An 18,973-nucleotide genomic window follows, 5' to 3' on the forward strand; every position below is an offset into this window, starting at 1 on the left:
TGTTTTTTCTCTAAGACTCCTCTCTGGACCTTTGACCTGTCATTTTTTTTTCCTGGATCATTTAAAAAGTAACACAAATAATGACTTGTCTCATGTAGGACATAAATCCCTTGAGCTCTGGACAGGAGAGATGGTGCATCTGTTAAAGAGGGCCCGGGATTGATTCCCAGCATTGTGTTCCTCAAAGATGAAAACACTCTATCCTGCAGGGAACCTAAGTTGGGAGTGTAGCCCCCAGCCCCTTGCATCCATCCCAACCCCTAGGCCTAGGAGTTGTATTGGTCTGGACTCCAAATCCCAGCATGCCAGGCCCTGACCCCTCCCATGGGGTATTTAAGTGAGTTCCCAGAGGAGAAACAAGTGGTCTCTCAGAGGTTAAGAGCACTCCCCAGCAATCACACGGTGGCTCACTACTTTCTGTAATGAGATCTGATGCCCTATTCTGGTGTGCAGGTATACATGCAGATAGAACACTGTATACATAATAATTAAATCTTAAAAAAAAGTTTGCCACAAATGGCTGCTTTTGAAGGGTAGCATGGAATGGGGTAAAGAAACAGGGACTTTATCTCCTGACCTTTGGAAATATTTGTCAAAATTTAGCTATTACATATAAGTTTATATGTAATAAGGCATGCCAATCTTTCCCTTTTCCTCTTGACCCTAATTAGTCTTGTTAATTAGCTAAAAGGTTAAAACAGCTTTTCAGTTTCTATTGTGCTGAGATCCATGAAACTTTTTAATTCTGATACAAAGCCTCAGATAGCCTAGACTGTCCACCAATTTGTTGCAAAACTAAAAATTACTTTCAGCTTTTGATCTTTCTGTCTCTACCCTCTGAGGACTGGGTTTGCAGGCCCATGAGCACTGGGGTGCTGGCTGGGGACTGATTAGCTCATACTAGGCAATCAGTCTACCAGCTTCATCTCCAGTCCTGACCTGGAGTTCACTAAGACTAAGATGAGCCTTAAAGAAGTGAAACAAGCCAAGTGTCTGTCTCACACAGTTTATTTAACAATAGGTAATAAGAAATCAAATTTAACAGTCTATACAGTGATCCAAAGTTTATATTTATAAGTAATCAACTTTAATTGCATGATTTACAACAGTTGAGGGTTTTGCTTTCTATTTTCAAGTTTTAGAGAAAATGTATGTGTGGGGGCAGAGTAAGGAAGAAAGCAAGCGAAGAAACCTCAGACATTTCCCTGTTAAAATCACCCCATTGGAGTCGTTTCTCACCCTCTTTTTAAATTTTTTCCTTTGTTAGATGTAAAAATAACAAAAAAAATCTCTCAAGAAACAGAACCACAATATAATACATCAATTTGGCAGCTGCCCCTGTATATTTTGAAAAAAGTCATTTTTCTCTACATGTACAAATTATCTTAATACTTGAAGTTTTACGCTCAGACTTATGGAATAGAAAATCTTCCGGAGCACAAAAGTTGACTTGAGGGGTGGAAGGAGGGTTTTTTTTTTCTTAAATGTTTTTAAAAGAATGAACATCTTTGCACCCAGAGAAAAAAATTGGTATTTTAATATATTTATATATATTTTTATATATATATATATAATGTAATTTTAAGTAACATTAACCCCTTTGTCCTCTGGTTTTAGAAATGTTCTTTTTTTTTAAATTCTTCCATAAAGTGAGGAAAATAGGGAAAAATGTCAACCATCTGCACCAGTAAATAATAACTATTAATATTACATATTTTCATTAATTTAAAAAAAATAATAAAACCTATTGGAGGTGCAAGGCAGGAGCATATGGTTGGCTTCAGGCCTCAGTCACCTCCCAGTGCACACTTGAACCACACACACAAGGGGAGAAAAACGGCTGGATTGACCAGCCATAACAAAAATATATTCTTTGTAATCTATCATCCCTCAGGCTCATCTGGCATGTTTGCTTAAACCACACACGGCTACTGCACAGTTTTTACATGTTCCAAGGAAAATTGTCTTTTAGGCTAAGAAAGATTCAAAAAAATTGTTTTCAGTACAAAAAGTCTTGTTAAGAGAAAATAATTTTTTTGCTCCCAAAATACTACAAGGTGTCTCTAGTGTATGTCTAGTGTACTCTGTGAGAGGTTTGAATTCAAGTCTGCATTATCGGTGCTCAGTCCCAGGTCCGTGGCGCTTGCACCGTGGAGGTTTGCCATGCCTGGATTGGTAGCGAGCTGTGAAAGCATTGAATTCTGGTCTGGGCTGGCAAAATGCCCTTGTTCCATGGGGTTGGCAGCCTGGGCAGCTACCAGCCCAGGATGTGGGGAACTGGTCTGTGGAGAAACATGGTGTGGAGAGGGCTGAGGCTGCATCCTCGGAGATGGGCTGGAATGGGGGGGCTGAGACTGTGGTCGCGGAGAAGGGACAGGCTGGGGAGAACGCACTTGATTGGAGAGAGAATTAGGGATCTGCTGACCTTGCAGGTGTGGGGACTGTGCCTGATTTGGGAGCATATGCTGCTGTGGACTCATTGGGTTGGGCTGAGCAGGAGATCCCATCTGTTGCTGAAGAAGTCTCTGCTGATACGCCTGCAGACTGGCTCCTGCCTCTGCCCCCAAAGCCTGGGGAAGCTGGCCCATCTGTCCCATATTCCCTTGTTGCATCTGTTGCATGTGATGCTGCATCCGCTGCTGCTGTTGCTGCTGTTGCTGCTGGGGTGGGTAGCCAATTCCTTGGGACTGCTGGAACTGGTTGTGGTTGGCCATTCCAGGGCCAATTCCGGGCCCTGCTCCCTGCTGTTGCATCATCTGACGTCTTAAGATGTCTCGGAACTGTGAAGGCATGGTGTTGTGATTCATGTTCATTTGCTGAGCTTGAGGACTCATTCCTCCCATAGGTGGCTGGAGCGGCTGCTGGGGCTGCTGCTGGGGAAGGCCAGCTCTCTGGACACCTACCTGCATAGGATTCATACTCTGCAAGGCTGGGTTGGAGTGAACACCTTGCTGACCAGGCATGGTAGGTGGCTGCAGTCCTGGCTGTCCCTGAGGCATGCCAGGCTGTCCAGGGAGAGGTTGTGAATTAGAGTTGGCATACTTGGCAGCCCGCTGCTTGATAAATGCAGCCAACAGTTGGGGGTTAGAGTGAAGGATACTAAGCACCTGTTGCTGCTGTAAGGGAGAACTGGGAGACCTGAGAGTCCGCAAAAGGTTTTGTAAGGCTTGTTGAGACACAGTGCCTGGTTTGAGAGGGCTCACACCTACTTGCCCCAATCCTGGCTGTTGAGGCATGTTCAACGGCTGACCATGCTGGGCCACTGACATCATTGCAGGCCTCGGCATCCCTGAAGGCATCTGCTGTGGCTGAGAAATTCCTCCTTGGGCCCAAGGTGACTGCTGTTGCATTCCTGTGGGACCCATTCCTGGATCCAAATGCCCACCAGGACCTCTGGCCATAGGAGGCGGATTCATACCCATAGGAGTCATGGGCGTCATCTGGGGCATCTGGTGCTGGATTGGCCTTTGGAAAATTTGTACATGAGCCATCTGTCGTTGTGTCTCTGCTGCCCTCTGAATCTGCATTGCCATTTCTACTGCTGCAGGTGGAGGTCCTGGAAGGGAGGGTTGGGCAGTCTGAGGTGGGGTTGGTGGGGTCACCTGGCCTGCTGCCTTACCCTGGGACACAGGGCCAGTAGTTTGAGTCCTGGGCAAGTAGGGTGGCATGTTGTTGGGAGGTGTGGGCTGAGGTTGAGAAGTAGGTTGGGGCTGGGGTGTCTGTGGGGTGGCTGGCTGTTGGCCAGTAGGGGTGGTTGGAGTAGCAGGAGTTGGGGACGGCAGACCCTGCTGCTGCCCCGCCACACCAGTCCGTTGCATGCTGGCCATCCTCCTGCGGAGCATCTGAGCCTGCTGGAGCCGGTGCTGCAGCTGTTGCTGCCGGAGCTTTTGCTTGATGTTGAGGCAGAATGGCACCGGACATTTGTTCTCCTGGCAGTGCTTGGCATGGTAGCAGCAGAGGGCAATAAGCTGTTTGCAGATGGGGCATCCACCATTGGTTTTCCGTTTACAGCCTTTGGTGTGCTGCACGACCCTCTTCATCTTCTGGCAGGAAGGCAGAGAACAGTTGGCATTGCGGCACTGGCACGCATGTACCAGAGACTGTATGCAGCGTTGGATGCTCAGGCGGCGAGAATCTCCTGGGCTCTGTGTGGCTGCTGCTTGCTGGTTGTTGCTCTCATCATCCAAGCCAAGACCTAGTTTCTCCATTTTGTGGTCATGGTTTTTAGTGTTATAACAGGTGATACACAGGTCATAATCCTGGAAGGGAAAACAAGATGAAGGTCAACTCTACAAGACTGAAATAATTCAAAATCATTATATATATTTTGCTTGAGCTAGAAAAACTCCTTTTATAAAAAGATAAAATCACTGGGCGGTGGTGGTACACGCCTTTAATCCCAACACTTGGGAGGCAGTTCTCTGTGAGTTCGAGGCCAGCCTAGTCTACAAGAGCTAGTTCCATGACAGGCTCCAAAGCTACAGAGAAATTCTGTCTCAGAAAACCAAAAAAGGTAAAACCATTCTCTTCAGTCCTGTCACTTCCCACAAGAGCACATGTTTTTTACCACATGTCTATACCACAACTCAGACAATGGGGACCAATGTGTCCTGTCCTGTCCTTCCCACAAAATAGCACCTACCTCACACACAGTGCAATGCCAGCGAGTCTCCACATGGTGCTTGCACTCGTTGCAGGTGTAGACAAATCGATCTTGACTCTGTGTATGGAGTTCCACCAGCATGCACATGGTAGACCACTGGGCTCTTCGGAGTGAAGAGAATTCCAGGTGTTTATCCCTTGCTAGAGTGAGGAATGCATCTCTACCATCCATCAAGTCACAAGGGATGAGAGGGTCAGGATCAACAATGGGAGGCAGAGAGTTGGGTGCAGGACAAGCGATGAGGCGGATTACAAAGAAGACCTGCCAAGAGACAAGCTCATTGTGACTCTGGAACTACATTACCACTGCAGCAAAAGGTACCAGAGAGGGCCATAGCAGAAGAGTGGGTTCAGGGGTTAACTGACAGTCATACTTCCCCATCCCTGTTCACTGAGACTTGAGTATAATAAAGAACCTAAAACTCAAGCCAGACTGTGAAGACGCACGCCTTTACTCCCAGCACTCAGGAGGCAGAGGCAGGTGGATCTGAGTTTAGAGGCCAGCTTGGTCTACAAAGAGTTACAGGATAGCCTGGACTGTTACACAGAGAAACCGTATCTCAAAATACAAACAAAAACCAAACCAAAAGAACCCTTAAAGCTAATATTCTGTTACTTCATTTCAGTATTATCTTCAAAATAGAACAGTCTAGGGCTGGGTGTGGTTGACACAGACAGACCTTTAATCCCAGCACTCTGAAGTCAGAATCAGGTGCTTTCTGTGAGTTTGACACACACTGGTCTACAAAATTAGAACAAAATTAAAGGCTAGGCTCACAACCAAAAATAACAAAACAAACCAAACAACAGACTAGCTCAAGGACAGCACACATACAGTGAATAGTATGCCTTAAGATGGGGTTTGTGGTTTAACCTGAATCTAACTACAGAAAAGCATCAACTCAAATCTTTTTTTTTTTTCGTTTTTCGAGACAGGGTTTCTCTGTGGTTTTGGAGCCTGTCCTGGAACTAGCTCTTGTAGACTAGGCTGGTCTCGAACTCACAGAGATCCGCCTGCCTCTGCCTCCCAAGTGCTGGGATTAAAGGCGTGCGCCACCACTGCCCGGCTCAACTCAAATCTTAATGGAGATATTCTGCAAGACCCTGCCCTGAACTAACCAACAAAAACGCCCATGGCATGAAAAAAGGCCGAGACCACTGCGAAGACATGGCAACTCAACACAATTAAAATCAGTTTGGACGTTTTTCTTAGAAAGTACTTGCTAAAGTACAGAGAACAAATAAAAAGAAAATGGCACAGAAAGTCTACAAAGCTTTTTAAGTTACCAATTTAAAATATTTATGTGCATCAGTACTTTGCCTGAATGTATGTCGGGTGAACCACTGGTGGGCCTTATATCCAGGGTCAGAAGATGAACGGCCATGACTCACCCTGTCCCCTACTACAGGCTAGTTCTGGAGAGACTGAAAGTCTGTATAAGTTAGCATAAAGACCTACACTATACTACAACAGGCATTTTTGCTTCTGCTATCCTATTGCAAAGGCCAAGTCATGAACTTGTAATACACACCCATAGCCTGAGATTCTAGCTTCTAAGATTAGACAGTGTAAGTCAAATCAATTACCATTAGTTAGCTTTTTCAGATAGTACTTTACCCTCGAAATTGGTTCAGGCTATTAGTATATTCTGAGAGCGGCATCCACTAGAATGCAGTGGCATGGCTGAGGGGATGGATATCACTCAAGCAGTTAAAACATTTTCTGTTTTACAACCAAAGTCTATACACATACTCTTTTCATCCCAGTCACCCCTCAAGCCATTTTCAGCAACCTGGAGTTCTCATTACAGTGTCAGTTGGGGTGGGCACTCGCCTACCACACGCACACACCTTTACCCTGAAGGCTGACTCTCACCTCTTTATGCTTTTCCATGGTGGCATACAGTTTCTGAGACAGGTCATTAGACACATTGGGCATACCAGGTTTCTTCTTATTGCCCCTACTCAGGCTGCTTTTGTTTTTGCTGGTTTTCTTGTTATTCTTCTTCTTAGCATTTTTGCTGTCTCCTTTTGTTACCTGTACGGCAGCACAAAGAACAAAAGAAAATGTGAGGTTGCTAGGATGGATCTGGAAATAAGACTGAAGGTATAATAGACTTTCCTTTCAAACAGGATATTACACTCTTAGCTAATACTTTTATTTCTCTAGAAGCTCATCGTCCACTCCTTTTTAATCGGGTTCTTTTTAACCCACAAGCTACTTGATGCTTAAATATTCTTTTATTTATTTAGCTGTATGAGTACTTATGTCATGTGTGTGTAGGCACTTTCAGAGGCTCTTTAAATCCAAAACTGGAGTTTAAGACAGTTATGAGCTTCCTGGGTTAGATGCAAGGAACAGAACAGAACTGGGATCCTCTGTAAGAGCAGCAAGTGCTCTTGAATATTGAGTCACCTCTCCTAATTACCTCCTTCCTAGTAAAGACCCCAAGCTTCGTTAAAGAAATGAAAACTTGTAAACTTTATCTAGAAAACTACTATTTTGATGGCCAGTATTGACGCGTGCCCTTAATCCCAGGACTTGGGAGGCAGAGGCGGGCAGTTCTGAGTTTAGTGAACCATGAAAGCCATGAAGCATGGAAGAGGGAATGGAATCAGCAAGCAGGCTTTGGTTTCCCCTTTCACCCACAATCTATCAATGAATTGAACCAAAGGTTAAAGCATTTTGGAGAGTGGGACAGTGGTGTCGTGGTCTTTTAAGACTAGGCACTTGGGGGGGGGGGGGGGGCAAAATCTGGTAGACGGAAAGAAATTAAAAAAGGAAACAGATTTGTGTCATGAAGTTCAGCTCAGTCTTAAACTGAGCGTCCTGTCTCTACCTCCCAAATACTGAGATTGCTGCCGTGCTTGGCTTAAGAGTCTTTTGTTTTGATTTTTGATGCTAGAGACTGAACTTTATCTAGGGCCCTTGCATGTATCTGTGTTTATGTGTGAGGACCACAGCATGCAGGTGTGGAGGTAATGGGAGCCAGATCTCTGTTTCTGTTTCAACCGTTTGGGTCCAAGGAGTGAACTCAGGGCTAAGTGGCTAAAGGCCTTTACTCAGAGACATCTTACCTGTCCAAGCATTATTTTGGACATGGTTTTGATACGTAGAACTCAGAAATATCTTTGTCTCTGCCTCTTGAATGTGAAATGAAAAGTTGTGTATCACCCACGCCCAGTCAGCCCTGACTTAAGTTAAAACCCAGAACACTGTGTAAAAGTGATCAATAACTGAAGAAGGTACTAAGCCAGGTTCTACCAAGCAGACAAGTTAAATGAGAATCTTACACTTTGAAAGGTTTCTTTTAAAAAGGCAGGGAAAGGCTGTGTTGATACAATATCTCAGTGACAAAGAACCTGCTTAGTAGCAACATGGCAGCCTGGATGTGATCCTTAGCACTTCTAGAAAAATACACCAGAGAGGATATGCAGTCTACAAAGCTTATACCAGTCATAATTTGGCCACTAAAAGTATTTTTGCTATATACTTTTTTAGGAGCTTCAGTGCCCAGGATACTACTAGTTAGAATTACAATGACCCTTTGTTCTAAGATAGGGTCAACTATTCAGCCAAGGTAGTCCTTGAACTATGTTGCCAAGGCTGACTTTGCATTCCCTGGGAGCTGAGAGTAAGATGTGTGCAGAAAACTAAGTTGAAAGTATAAACCCCTAGACAGGCAGTAGTGGCACATGTCTTTCATCACAACACTCTGGAGGCAGAGAACTCTCTTGAGTTCAAGGCCAGCAAGGTCTACAAAGGACAGCCAGGGCTACTTGCTTACAGGGTCTTGAACACAAACAAAAACAGTGTAAACTCCTTTCTGTATTATCAGATTATCAAGGTAGACACTGCAGAAAGAAAAAGCCCTTACATCAGTACTCTCATTGCTGGTGTTCTCTTCCCTTTTTCTCTCTTCTTCTTCCTGTTCAAGTTCTTTAATGCTTTCTTCCAGAACATTGGGCCAGAAATCACCTTCAAAATAGGGTAACTCTTTTGCACTTGTTAATCGATCTTCAGTAGCTTGTTTTAAAATATCCTGTTTAAAACAAAAACAAAAAACCCAAGTAATTACAATCAGGACTTTCCAAGCTCTTTCTTTTTTTTTCTTATAAATTATTCATTACATATATACAGTGTTCTGTTTACACGTATACTTGTACACTAGAAGAGGAAACCAGACCTCATTTTAGATGGTTGATAGCCACCATGTAGTTGCTGGAAATTGAACTCAGGACCTCTGGAAGAACAGCTTTCATTGTACGACAAAAATGGCAAAGTTCTCTAGGGAACATGCCAGACAAACAATGTTTTAAATTGTACCAATATACTTCCTTCTTTGAGACAGGGTCTCACTATGTACCAGTGGCTGGCCTGGACCTCATTATGTAGAACAGACTGGCCTCAGAATTCACAGAGATCCACGTACTTCAGTCTCTTAAGTGCTAGGATTAAGGGCATGCATCACCATGCTGAGTTCTTTGCTTCTTTTCCCCCAGTTCTTTTAGAGACAAGGTGTCACTACATAGTCCAGATGGCTGGAATTCCTTACATAGGTGAGTCTGGCACATGCCTTTAATCCCAGCACTCGGGAGGCAGAGAAAGGCAGATCTCTGTGAGTTCGAGCCCAGCCTGCTCTACAAGAGTTGGTTTCATAACAGGCTCCAAAGTTACATAGAAATCCTGTCTCAAAGAAAAAAAAGGAGATACACACACACACACACTTCAATGAAATAAAAATAAATAAATTAGCATAATTATAGCAATCACATGTTGTAAGTCAGAACAGAAGACTTGTCATCAGAGAGGACAGAAAATAGCAAGAATACATTTCCAAGTTCAAACTGACCTTATAGTCGTGGACAATGCGTTCTGATACAGCCTTGTCAAGCATCTTTTTGTACCATTCCTGTAGGCGCTTTGGCTTTGGGATCTTCTGATCAGGAGGGTGACAATGGAAGATATAATCATCCCCTTCACTTGGTGGACATGCCCAAATATGCCCTGTTGTATATCTAAAAACATGAAGATATGGAATATCATGATAAATGATATCAAGAAGGTATCATTTGTGCTAGAGAAAGCTATAAGTAGTCTAAGCCATAGGTGCATACCACTGCACACAAGCAGTGATACATTTTAAACCAAACAGAAATGCTTATTTTCTCAAGAAGACCAAAGCCCAGATCCAAATTCTTAGGCCAGAAGTAGGTCTAACCTAAGCACTAACAGTTCTTGTATTACCTACTTGTTTTGAAAGGCTAAGGAGTGCTGTGAATTTCATTTAAAAAGGCTGACTTAGTTCTTGATCCTAAAATCTGTACTTTAAGATCAAAAGACAACTATATTGCAAAGGAATAGGAACCCATCATAACAGAAATTACATGCAAGGAGTAATCTCCTATGAGTAAGATGGTAGTCTCTAGGATATATGTACCTTCAGATCCTTTTTTTTTTTTTTTTTTTTTGATTTTTCGAGACAGGGTTTCTCTGTAGTTTTTGGTTCCTGTCCTGGAACTAGCTCTTGTAGACCAGGCTGGCCTCAAACTCACAGAGATCCGCCTGCCTCTGCCTCCCGAGTGCTGGGATTAAAGGTGTGCGCTGCCACCGCCCGGCGTACCTTCAGATCTTAACTTATGAATGAACTTGAACTTCCAAGCTCCGAGCCTCCCTCCCATGTGCTGAAACACTAAGTGCAAACCATCACATTCAACTTGTTTCCAGACTTTACAATGAAGTACAAAGGGATCAAGGGAAATGTTCATTTTCATAAGTAATGAACAACTTTTTCCCCAACAATTTTATTTATGTACATCGGTGTGAGAGTGTCAGATCTCCTAGAACTGTTGTGAGTTACCACAAGGGTGCTGAAAAATGAACCCTTTAAGAGCATTGGAAGAGCAGCCAATGCTCTTAAACTGTTGAGCCAGCTCTCCAGTCAATATCAATAACTTTTAATGCAAACTGTAAACACAATGGTTTAACTCAACAGAATGGAACTAAAGGATTAGTGAAGTAGGAAACGGGTAACATCAGATTCATATCAGAGATTTAACAAGTCATGGCTTCACTGTATCACAACAAACATGAGAAAGCCAAATACATACTTACACATTTCCACGTTATTTTTAAAAGATAGTAATTATTAATATGCTTACCCCAATTTCTTGACATATTCTAAATATCCAATTAGAATTTCATGATAGACTGCGGTCCTCAAGCATTTAGGACGGAAGAAATGAACACTATCGAGGTAAGATATGTATACTCTCCTATATCAAAAACAGGGAGAGAAAAATCTCTATCACATATTAAGTTATTATTTACATGGCTAAAAACATCAACTTCCTTTCCTGTGCTGACTTTTATAAATTATCATAGGAAAATTAGAGATTGTGGCTTTGTGGGGACCAGACTTGGCAATGGCTTCCATGTAATTTTTACCTGGTATATGCTATACATATCAAGTTTCATTCAGTGTGCTTTTGTATTAGCTATAGTGTGAACCCAATCTCCCTGCCATTCCCTGCCCAACAAAAAGAGAGGTTGGTCATAGTAAGTCAGCCCTACCTTTGGTTGGGTGGGGGGCAGTCAGAGCCATACTCTTGAACGTGCATGCCAAAGAAACATAAATCAACACCATCAATTTCTTCAAAGGCAAAAAGGGCCTTAGTTCGGTATGGAAAAGATTCTGCCATCTCTCCACTATCTACAAACCTACACATATCAGATTGAAAGAAAATCACAAATTACTCAGGTGGAAATTATCAACAGTAACTGAGAATGCACAACTGTAGCTCTTCAAGAGAAGAAATGAAAATTATTAAACACCTTGCTTTCATGCCTGGTTTCACCTCTACAGTTTTGTCAGAAGCATGAACAACCCTAACAGTGACCTCCCCTGATTCAGGATGATTTTGTCGCCTTAGGAAGTCATTCACTCGATTCTCCAGAAAGGTACCAAGTCTGGTAGGTGGCAATCCTAGGAATATAAAAGTTAAAAGTTACCAAGGTGTAGGCCTGGGCTCAATTCCAAGTATTAAAGATTAGAAAGAAAGTTACCATGGTTTAAATTTTTACTGTCAATTTTGAGGTGCATGTACAAACCTGAATCATTGATTTGTCTTTCTAGACAGGATTCATTTTTGTAGCCCTAACTGTCCTGGACTCACTCTGTAGACCAGGTTGGACTCGAACTCAGATTATCTGCCTGCCTCTGCCTCAGGAGTGTGGGGTTAAAGGTGTGTACCACCACTACATAGACTGTATTTGATTTTTAATACAGTAAGGTAACTCTGATATCCTGTCCCTCAGCACACAGGCTTATATAACAAATTACCTCTACAGTGCCAAAGGAGGGAAACCGAATACTCCTGCGACAGTAACTCTAGTCAATCACTTTACACTTGGCCCACATTGTGACATGTGCCAGGACAAGAATAAATATAGGGAAGGGGGGGGGGGGGTGAATTATTAACCAAAGTCCCTTCTAAAGGGTTTTTGTACTTCAAGACAGGGTTTCTCTATGTAACAGCCCCGGGTGTCCTAGAACTCGCTCTATAGACCAGGCTGGCCTCGAACTCAATGAGATCTGCCTGCCTCTGTCTCCCAAGTGCTGGGATTAAAGGTGCTGGGTCACCACTGCCTCATTAAAAGGTTCACTTTTATACTTTGTTATGCTATAATGTGATTTTGGCTTAAAAAAAATATTTTTCTTTTTTGAAAAAGGGTCTCACTACTTAGCCAAGATTTGCCTCAAACTCAGAGATTCGCTTGCTTCTAGAATACAGGGATTAACAAGTATGTGCTGTAACACTTGGAACATTTAAAACTAATTCATTTTGACCGGTTTCAATTTCACTAATATTTAGGCTGCTGGGATTAAAGGCACGAACCACCACCACTTGACTATATAATTTTTTTAAACCAGGGTTTACCTCAAATAATAATACTTGGGGCTGGAGTTGTAGCAGGAGGGGGCTGTGTCCCACTACCCGGTTGGCTTACTCAAGAAATAACCACACAGAAATTGTATTAATTTAATTACTGCCTGGCCCATGAGATCTAGCCTCTTTTTGAAAGGCCTACTCTCACATCCTGATCTAACCCATTTTTGTTAAAGATTTAGCGTATTTGACTTGGCGACTTTATGGTGGTTCTCTCTGTCTGTCTTTTTTCTCCCAGCATAGTTCTGCCCTATCAAAAGGCAAAGACAGTTTCTTTACTTAACCAATAAAAACACAAATACAAAAAGACCTCCTGCTCTGGCTGCTCTTCCAGAAGAACCAGGTTCAATACCTAGCACCCACACGGCAGCTAACAACTGTTAACTCCAGTTCCAGGGGATGTGACATCTGCACACCAAAGCACATAAAATAAAGTTAAATAGATTTAAAATAATAATACTTACTTTTAGCAGAAAACTTGTTTTCTTTCCTAGCACGTGCAGTTTTCTTTAAACAGCCATCACAGACAAACCTAAAATGTAAAGTAAAAAATTACTTATATAACATAAAATTCAAGTACCATGCAACAAAAATCTATCAGTAAGCTTAAAACAACAACAACAAAAGCAACACCACCAACGTGGCACAAAAAATTCCTATATATAACAGTTAATGTAACCAGTATACAAACTGGGTTTTTTCTAGAAAGCAGGCTTTGCGTTCTAGTGGACAGAAGAGTTTATCCCAACTGGGAACGGGAGACAGGAAGACCAGGAGCAGCTCCTGGCCAGCCTGGGCTACAATGAAACAATCTCAAAAAAAAAAAAAAAAAACACCACTAACAAAAAAAAAATATTTGTGGGTTACTTGGGGACACTAGAAAAAGCCTTTGGATTCCTTGGAACAAAAGTTACTTGTAGTTGTAAGTTGCTGACTTGGATGCTGAGAACTGAACTATGTTCTTCTCTAAGAGTTATATGCTTCAAGCCCCATTAATATATTATCAATGATTGTCCTTTTTTTTTCCCGTTAACTTTATGTGCACTGGGGTGAAAATGTTCAATCCTCTAGAACTAGAGTTACAATGGTTGTGAGCTGTCATGTGGGTGCTGGGATTTGAACTCAGGTCCTCTGTAAGAACAGCCAATACTCTTAACCATTAAGGCATCTCTCAGACCCCTCAGTGATTGTCTTTAACAAGTTGGTTGACCTTAAGTTCTAATCGCAATCTTATCAAGCATGTCTCTCTGTCTGTCTGTCTGTCTCTCTCTCTCATATTAGTATTTTGTCTGTATATATGTCCATGTGAGGGTGTCAGATCTTTGGACTTAGGGACAGTTGTTAGCAGCCATGAGGGGTGTTGGGAATTGAACCTGGGTCCTCTGGAAGAACAGTCAGTGATCTTAACCACTGAGCCATCTCTCCAGCCTCTCAGAGAAAATTGAAAGGTTACCACTGACAATCACTTATTGGCAATTTCAGAAAAATCAAATTATCCTTTCCTTTCATCCTCTTAGCTGTTATCAACAATTACTCTAATAATTACACAGTGAGGAGATCCCATCCCCTACAATACAAACTTGACGCTTGAACTTGTTTTTCATGGAAAATAAAGATCAGCTCCTCTCTCACAAAATAAGAGGCATCCTTTCTAAATGTCATTGGACATCCTATGAGTCTATACCATAGTACAGCTATGTAACTTACTGGTCCCCCATTCCTACCAAAAGAGTCATTTAATATACTATTCCAAGTAGAGGTTTCAAGAAGGAAGCATTCCTTGGCTTTTTAGCAACAACTGTACCCTTTTAAAATTAGTAGTATTTTAAAAATAATTTTCAAGTCTGGCAAATTTAGTTATAGCCAACAGTGGCTTTAGTTTAGCACTCTTTTATGGAGACAGGTTTTTACTGTGTTGTTCAGATTATATATAAAATACACACAAACACACACAAATAAAATGTGTATAGATATCTGCTACCAAAGGCTGTCTAGCTATTACAGGTGTTTTGGATGTGCTTTATCCAGTTAGGCAGTGTCAGGACAGAACCCAGAGCCCAACTCTGTGTCAGAAATCCACTATAACAGTAAGTCAGAGTCTGCTCCCAAAGAAAATACTTAGAAGACTGTAACTTTGTCCAGGTATGGTGATGCACAGCTTTGATCCCAGCACTCAGGCCAGAAAAAAAAGATGGGAAAAGCTTGGTCTACATAGCATGTTCCGAGTTACTAAGAGCCACACAGTGAGACCCTAACTAGAACAAAATCAACCAATAATTTTGAAAATTAATACAGTCATGGATAAGAACATTCATGGAAAGTAAACAAAATACTTCTGGCCCATGTCCTAGGGCTCACCCAGTCGGCCAGATCATCTCATGGTGAAGGACACAGATCTGATGCATCTTTCTTCCACATTCTGTACACTCAACAAACCTAGAAAAGAAAAGAACCAATTCTCAGACTGATCTTGAATCATCTTCACCAAATGAAATCTTCAGTATCTCCCATCAATTCTAGCAATTCAACAGACAACCAACTGTCATGCCAAAAAATTAAAAATTAGTTTAGCGGAGATTTTTGGCTTTAATGTTATAGGTAAAGCAAATTTCAAAATCATTAAAGCAATCATCTGTTAAACAATCTAAAATTCCAATCCAGAAGGAGAGTGAGAGAAGGTAACTGCTGAGAATGTAGAGTCATCCCACCCCATTTTCAGAGAAAATAGAAGAACCTGTGCTTTTTAAATTTTTCTTCCCCTAGATCTGAGGATGGAATACAGGGTCTTGTGTTTGCTAGCAAGCACTCTACCACTGAGCTAAATTCCCAATTCCAAGATCATTCTCTGTATGCACTGGAAATGCAGAGAGGTGAAGAGTACAGCCCTGGGCAGGAGTAGTTTGATGCTTGAACGGGAACAATGAGGGGCTGGAGAGATGGCTCAGTGGTTAAGAGCACTGACTGCTCTTCCCGAGGACCCAGGTTCAATTCCCAGCACCCACATGGCAGCTCACAACTGTCTGAAAATCCAGTTCCAGGGGATCTGACACCTTCACACCAATGCACATAAAATGCAGTTAAATAAACCATTAAAAGGGGGGGGGGGACAATGAGTAACACTCACTGTAAGACTAATTAGCTTTAGCCCCTGAATGTTTAAGTTCTTACTATTAACATTTATGGGATGTAAATATTAGCATAAGAATATAAAGTTATTTTGGAAAAAGGGTGCAGAGTGTACTGACAATTCATGAGAAACTACTTACAGTTCAGGATCCAGTGTGTCATTTTTTCTCTTGGAAAACTGTTCTTTATTTATTGTACTAAGGAGAGAAAATGGACATAATAAGAAAAAATACACACAAAAATTACTACTTGAACATATAGCAATCTGAATTATGTTGTATTTATTGGGTTATATAAATTCAGTTGTATATAAGGAGCATTCTACAATACTTCATAATACCCCACCCTTGGGAAACAGGATCCTCCTATGTAGCACTGTCTGGCCTTGAGCTCACAAAGCTCCACAGGCCTTTGTGCCCTTCCTGTTGTCTTATCTTGTTCTTCTCTTTTAAAGTCTGTTTCACTATACTACATACAGGATGCACTTTTTATGAACTGTTGATTCCAGATTGTGAACAAGGTTATAAACTATTTAAGAATAGTTTTAGTCAGGCACAGGGCTGCACATCTTTAATACCAACACTCAGGAGGCAGAAGCTGGTGGATTTGTGAGTTTGAGGACAGTCTGGTCTATATAGTGAGTTCCAAGACAGCCAAAGGCATGTAGTTGAGAACCTGTCTTAAAAAACAAACAACAAAAACAAGAATAGTGGCTGGGCGGTGGTGGCTCACGCCTTTAATCCCAGCACTCGGGAGACAGAGGCAGGTGGATCTCTGTGAGTTCGAGGCCAGCCTGATCTAGAAGAGCTAGTTCCAGGACAGGAACCAAAAAAAGCTACAGAGAAACCCTGTCTTGAAAATCAAAAAAAAAGAGTCATTAAAAAACAAGAATAGTTCTATTTGGGAGGCTGAAGATGGAGAACTGCCTGGAGTTTGAGGCTACTCTAGAATACAGAGTAAGATCATACACTCATCGCCACTTCAAAAAGAACACAAAATTAACTGTGTACTGTACTGTGTACTGTCAACACCAGTGGTATGTACATCTAATTCCATGTTCATGGTTCAGAAGCAAGAGGGTCTCAAATTAGAAACCGACCTGGAATACATAGTGAGATAAAATAGGGGTGGAAGGGGGTAAAAAAGGCACTTCTCACTATTTGAGGTAGGTTTGGTTTTAGGACCCAGATAGCCAAGTCCTGTATTTTTAGGCAATGGTGAAAACAGAGGCTAAGTGCATACTTCAGGTTCCTACAGATATCTCATACTCAATATGAAGGACAAAAATCATTTAATTTCATAGTATTTATTTTCCATGTCTTCCCATATTGATACTATGGTTCTTTTTTCTTACTAAACAATATCCATATTTAAGTACATCTTGCTGAAGAAAAAGGCTCAAGGTTCATTTGCCTTCCTAATGTCTTTAAGACCTTGATAAAAGACTCTAATACGAACAGCACCCAGAATGACATGGGAACTTTTTTTAAAACTTCAATCTCGTAGGCCCATTATAGACCTGAAGAACCAGGAAGGAAATTCAAAACTTTCTAACCTTAGAGCCTTACTGATTTAAAGCCACTCTAGTTCCAGGGGTAAAGTGTGCACTCCCCTGCCCATGGCAGGGAAATCCCACCCTAGTGTAAACTTCTCTGGTTCTGGTAAGTCAGAATGTCTCTAGGTTCTCAGTATCTGTTCTCTTACATTGGAACCTAGAGCCTACTACACTGTGTTTCAATAGTAACTGAAAGGAAAATTTATTGTACAACATAAACTACAAAATTTAACAAAATTGTCTCAGAGGCTTTTTCACTAATACATTATCTGTTTTGCCCTGTAAGACGCTATTTTTGTGGAATGCTTTCAACAGCTTGTTTATCACAGGTAAATATGAATGCATGAAAATTTTTAATAATTTTACCCCTTTGAAATATAACATTATGTTACAGACTAACAAATACTAGTTTAGTTGGCCAGTCAGGCCATGAGTTGAAAATTTTCTTGGCATTTATCAAAAACTAAAAGCTCAGAAAACTACAAAGCCTCAGGAAGGTTTTGTTTAAAGCTTTAAAGTTTGTATTAACTGGGCATTATGTTATCTGCAAGAGAAGGCATAAAAAAAAGTATGAGCCCAACCCTCCTTCAAATTCAATATACTTAATAAAAAAATGCTTTTGCACAAGCCTTTCCATTTTTAGAAGCCATATTTTTACAGAAAAATCACTTATTATTAAGATGACTATCCAGTGCTCAGATATTTCTAAGCTTAGCAACAGGTAATAGAACTTTGTTATGCCAACAGAATCTAGACTAACAAGCCAAGTATCCAGAGATAAGTATAGGAACCTCTATGTGAGAATGCAACTGAAAACCAATAATTTAATTTACCTTAAACTTATTTGTATTTAAATAGTTGGCTATGACTGGTGAGATACAATGATGGAGGGACAACAGTCTAAGATCACTTAGAAATGCCCGAGAACAACCACCTGAGAATAGAGAATCAAAAGAGCATTTTCAAAATAATGTTACTTACGTTTGAGGCTGGGAAGGGTCATCCCCCAAAGAAACGCTCTCCCCTTGGATTTCATTGAAACACTTCTCACAGAAATGATACCTGTCGGCAAGAAGGCCATACTGGGGTGAACTGCTCAGTTCACACAACACAGCCCAAGCCAAGCAACGGAGCCACCAATCACAGCAGGCCAAGGAGGGGAACGGGAGCAGAGAGCAGGTCATCAACGGCGACAAGGACATTCAATGATGCGGATTTATGGGCCCCACAGTTTGGGTTTTTTGTTTGTTTTTTTGTTTTTGTTTTTTTGTATTTTTTTTTTTTTTTGCAATCAAAGCCAAGTGCAGACAACGACAAGCATGAGGGAGAAAAAAAAAACAAAACAAACGAAGAAATGAGGGATTGCAAGACAACAAAAAAACAAAAGCAAGACAGGACAACACAAAGCAGAAAGCCAAGGCAAAGCACATATTAGCAATAAATATCTTAATGGGATCACAAATAGCAATGATTATAAGCAAATAAAAAAAAAAAAAACACCTTTCACTTAGACCCATACTGCTTGATATTACTACCCAGTGCCACTCAATACTTCTTTAAAAAAGCAATTAAACACCAAGATGTCGGCACTCAGGAGGCAGAGGCAGAGGCAGGTGGATTTCAGATAATTCCAGGTCAGCATAAGCTATAAAGTGAGACCCTGTCTAAAAAATGAACATG

At 41.5% G+C, this 18,973-nt stretch overlaps 1 protein-coding gene across 1 annotated transcript in view; it reads right to left on the bottom strand.

Annotated features, from left to right (window-relative positions):
* Positions 1-992: 992 nt before the first annotated feature.
* The window catches only part of LOC130888524 (histone acetyltransferase p300), a 71,139-nt gene continuing 53,158 nt past the window's right edge, over positions 993-18,973 (bottom strand). Inside the window, exons 20-31 of the mRNA XM_057791544.1 lie at positions 18,275-18,355; positions 15,879-15,935; positions 14,971-15,048; positions 13,077-13,144; positions 11,498-11,648; positions 11,237-11,383; positions 10,825-10,938; positions 9,516-9,681; positions 8,541-8,705; positions 6,539-6,700; positions 4,643-4,924; positions 993-4,259 (exon numbers count right to left, since the gene is read on the bottom strand). Coding sequence (XP_057647527.1) covers positions 2,064-4,259; positions 4,643-4,924; positions 6,539-6,700; positions 8,541-8,705; positions 9,516-9,681; positions 10,825-10,938; positions 11,237-11,383; positions 11,498-11,648; positions 13,077-13,144; positions 14,971-15,048; positions 15,879-15,935; positions 18,275-18,355 — 3,667 coding nt within the window. The 3' untranslated portion in view covers positions 993-2,063. The remainder of the gene's footprint in view (positions 4,260-4,642; positions 4,925-6,538; positions 6,701-8,540; positions 8,706-9,515; positions 9,682-10,824; positions 10,939-11,236; positions 11,384-11,497; positions 11,649-13,076; positions 13,145-14,970; positions 15,049-15,878; positions 15,936-18,274; positions 18,356-18,973) is intronic.

The sequence above is a fragment of the Chionomys nivalis genome, chromosome 17, assembly GCF_950005125.1.
Source record: "Chionomys nivalis chromosome 17, mChiNiv1.1, whole genome shotgun sequence".
Classification (NCBI taxonomy): domain Eukaryota; kingdom Metazoa; phylum Chordata; class Mammalia; order Rodentia; family Cricetidae; genus Chionomys; species Chionomys nivalis.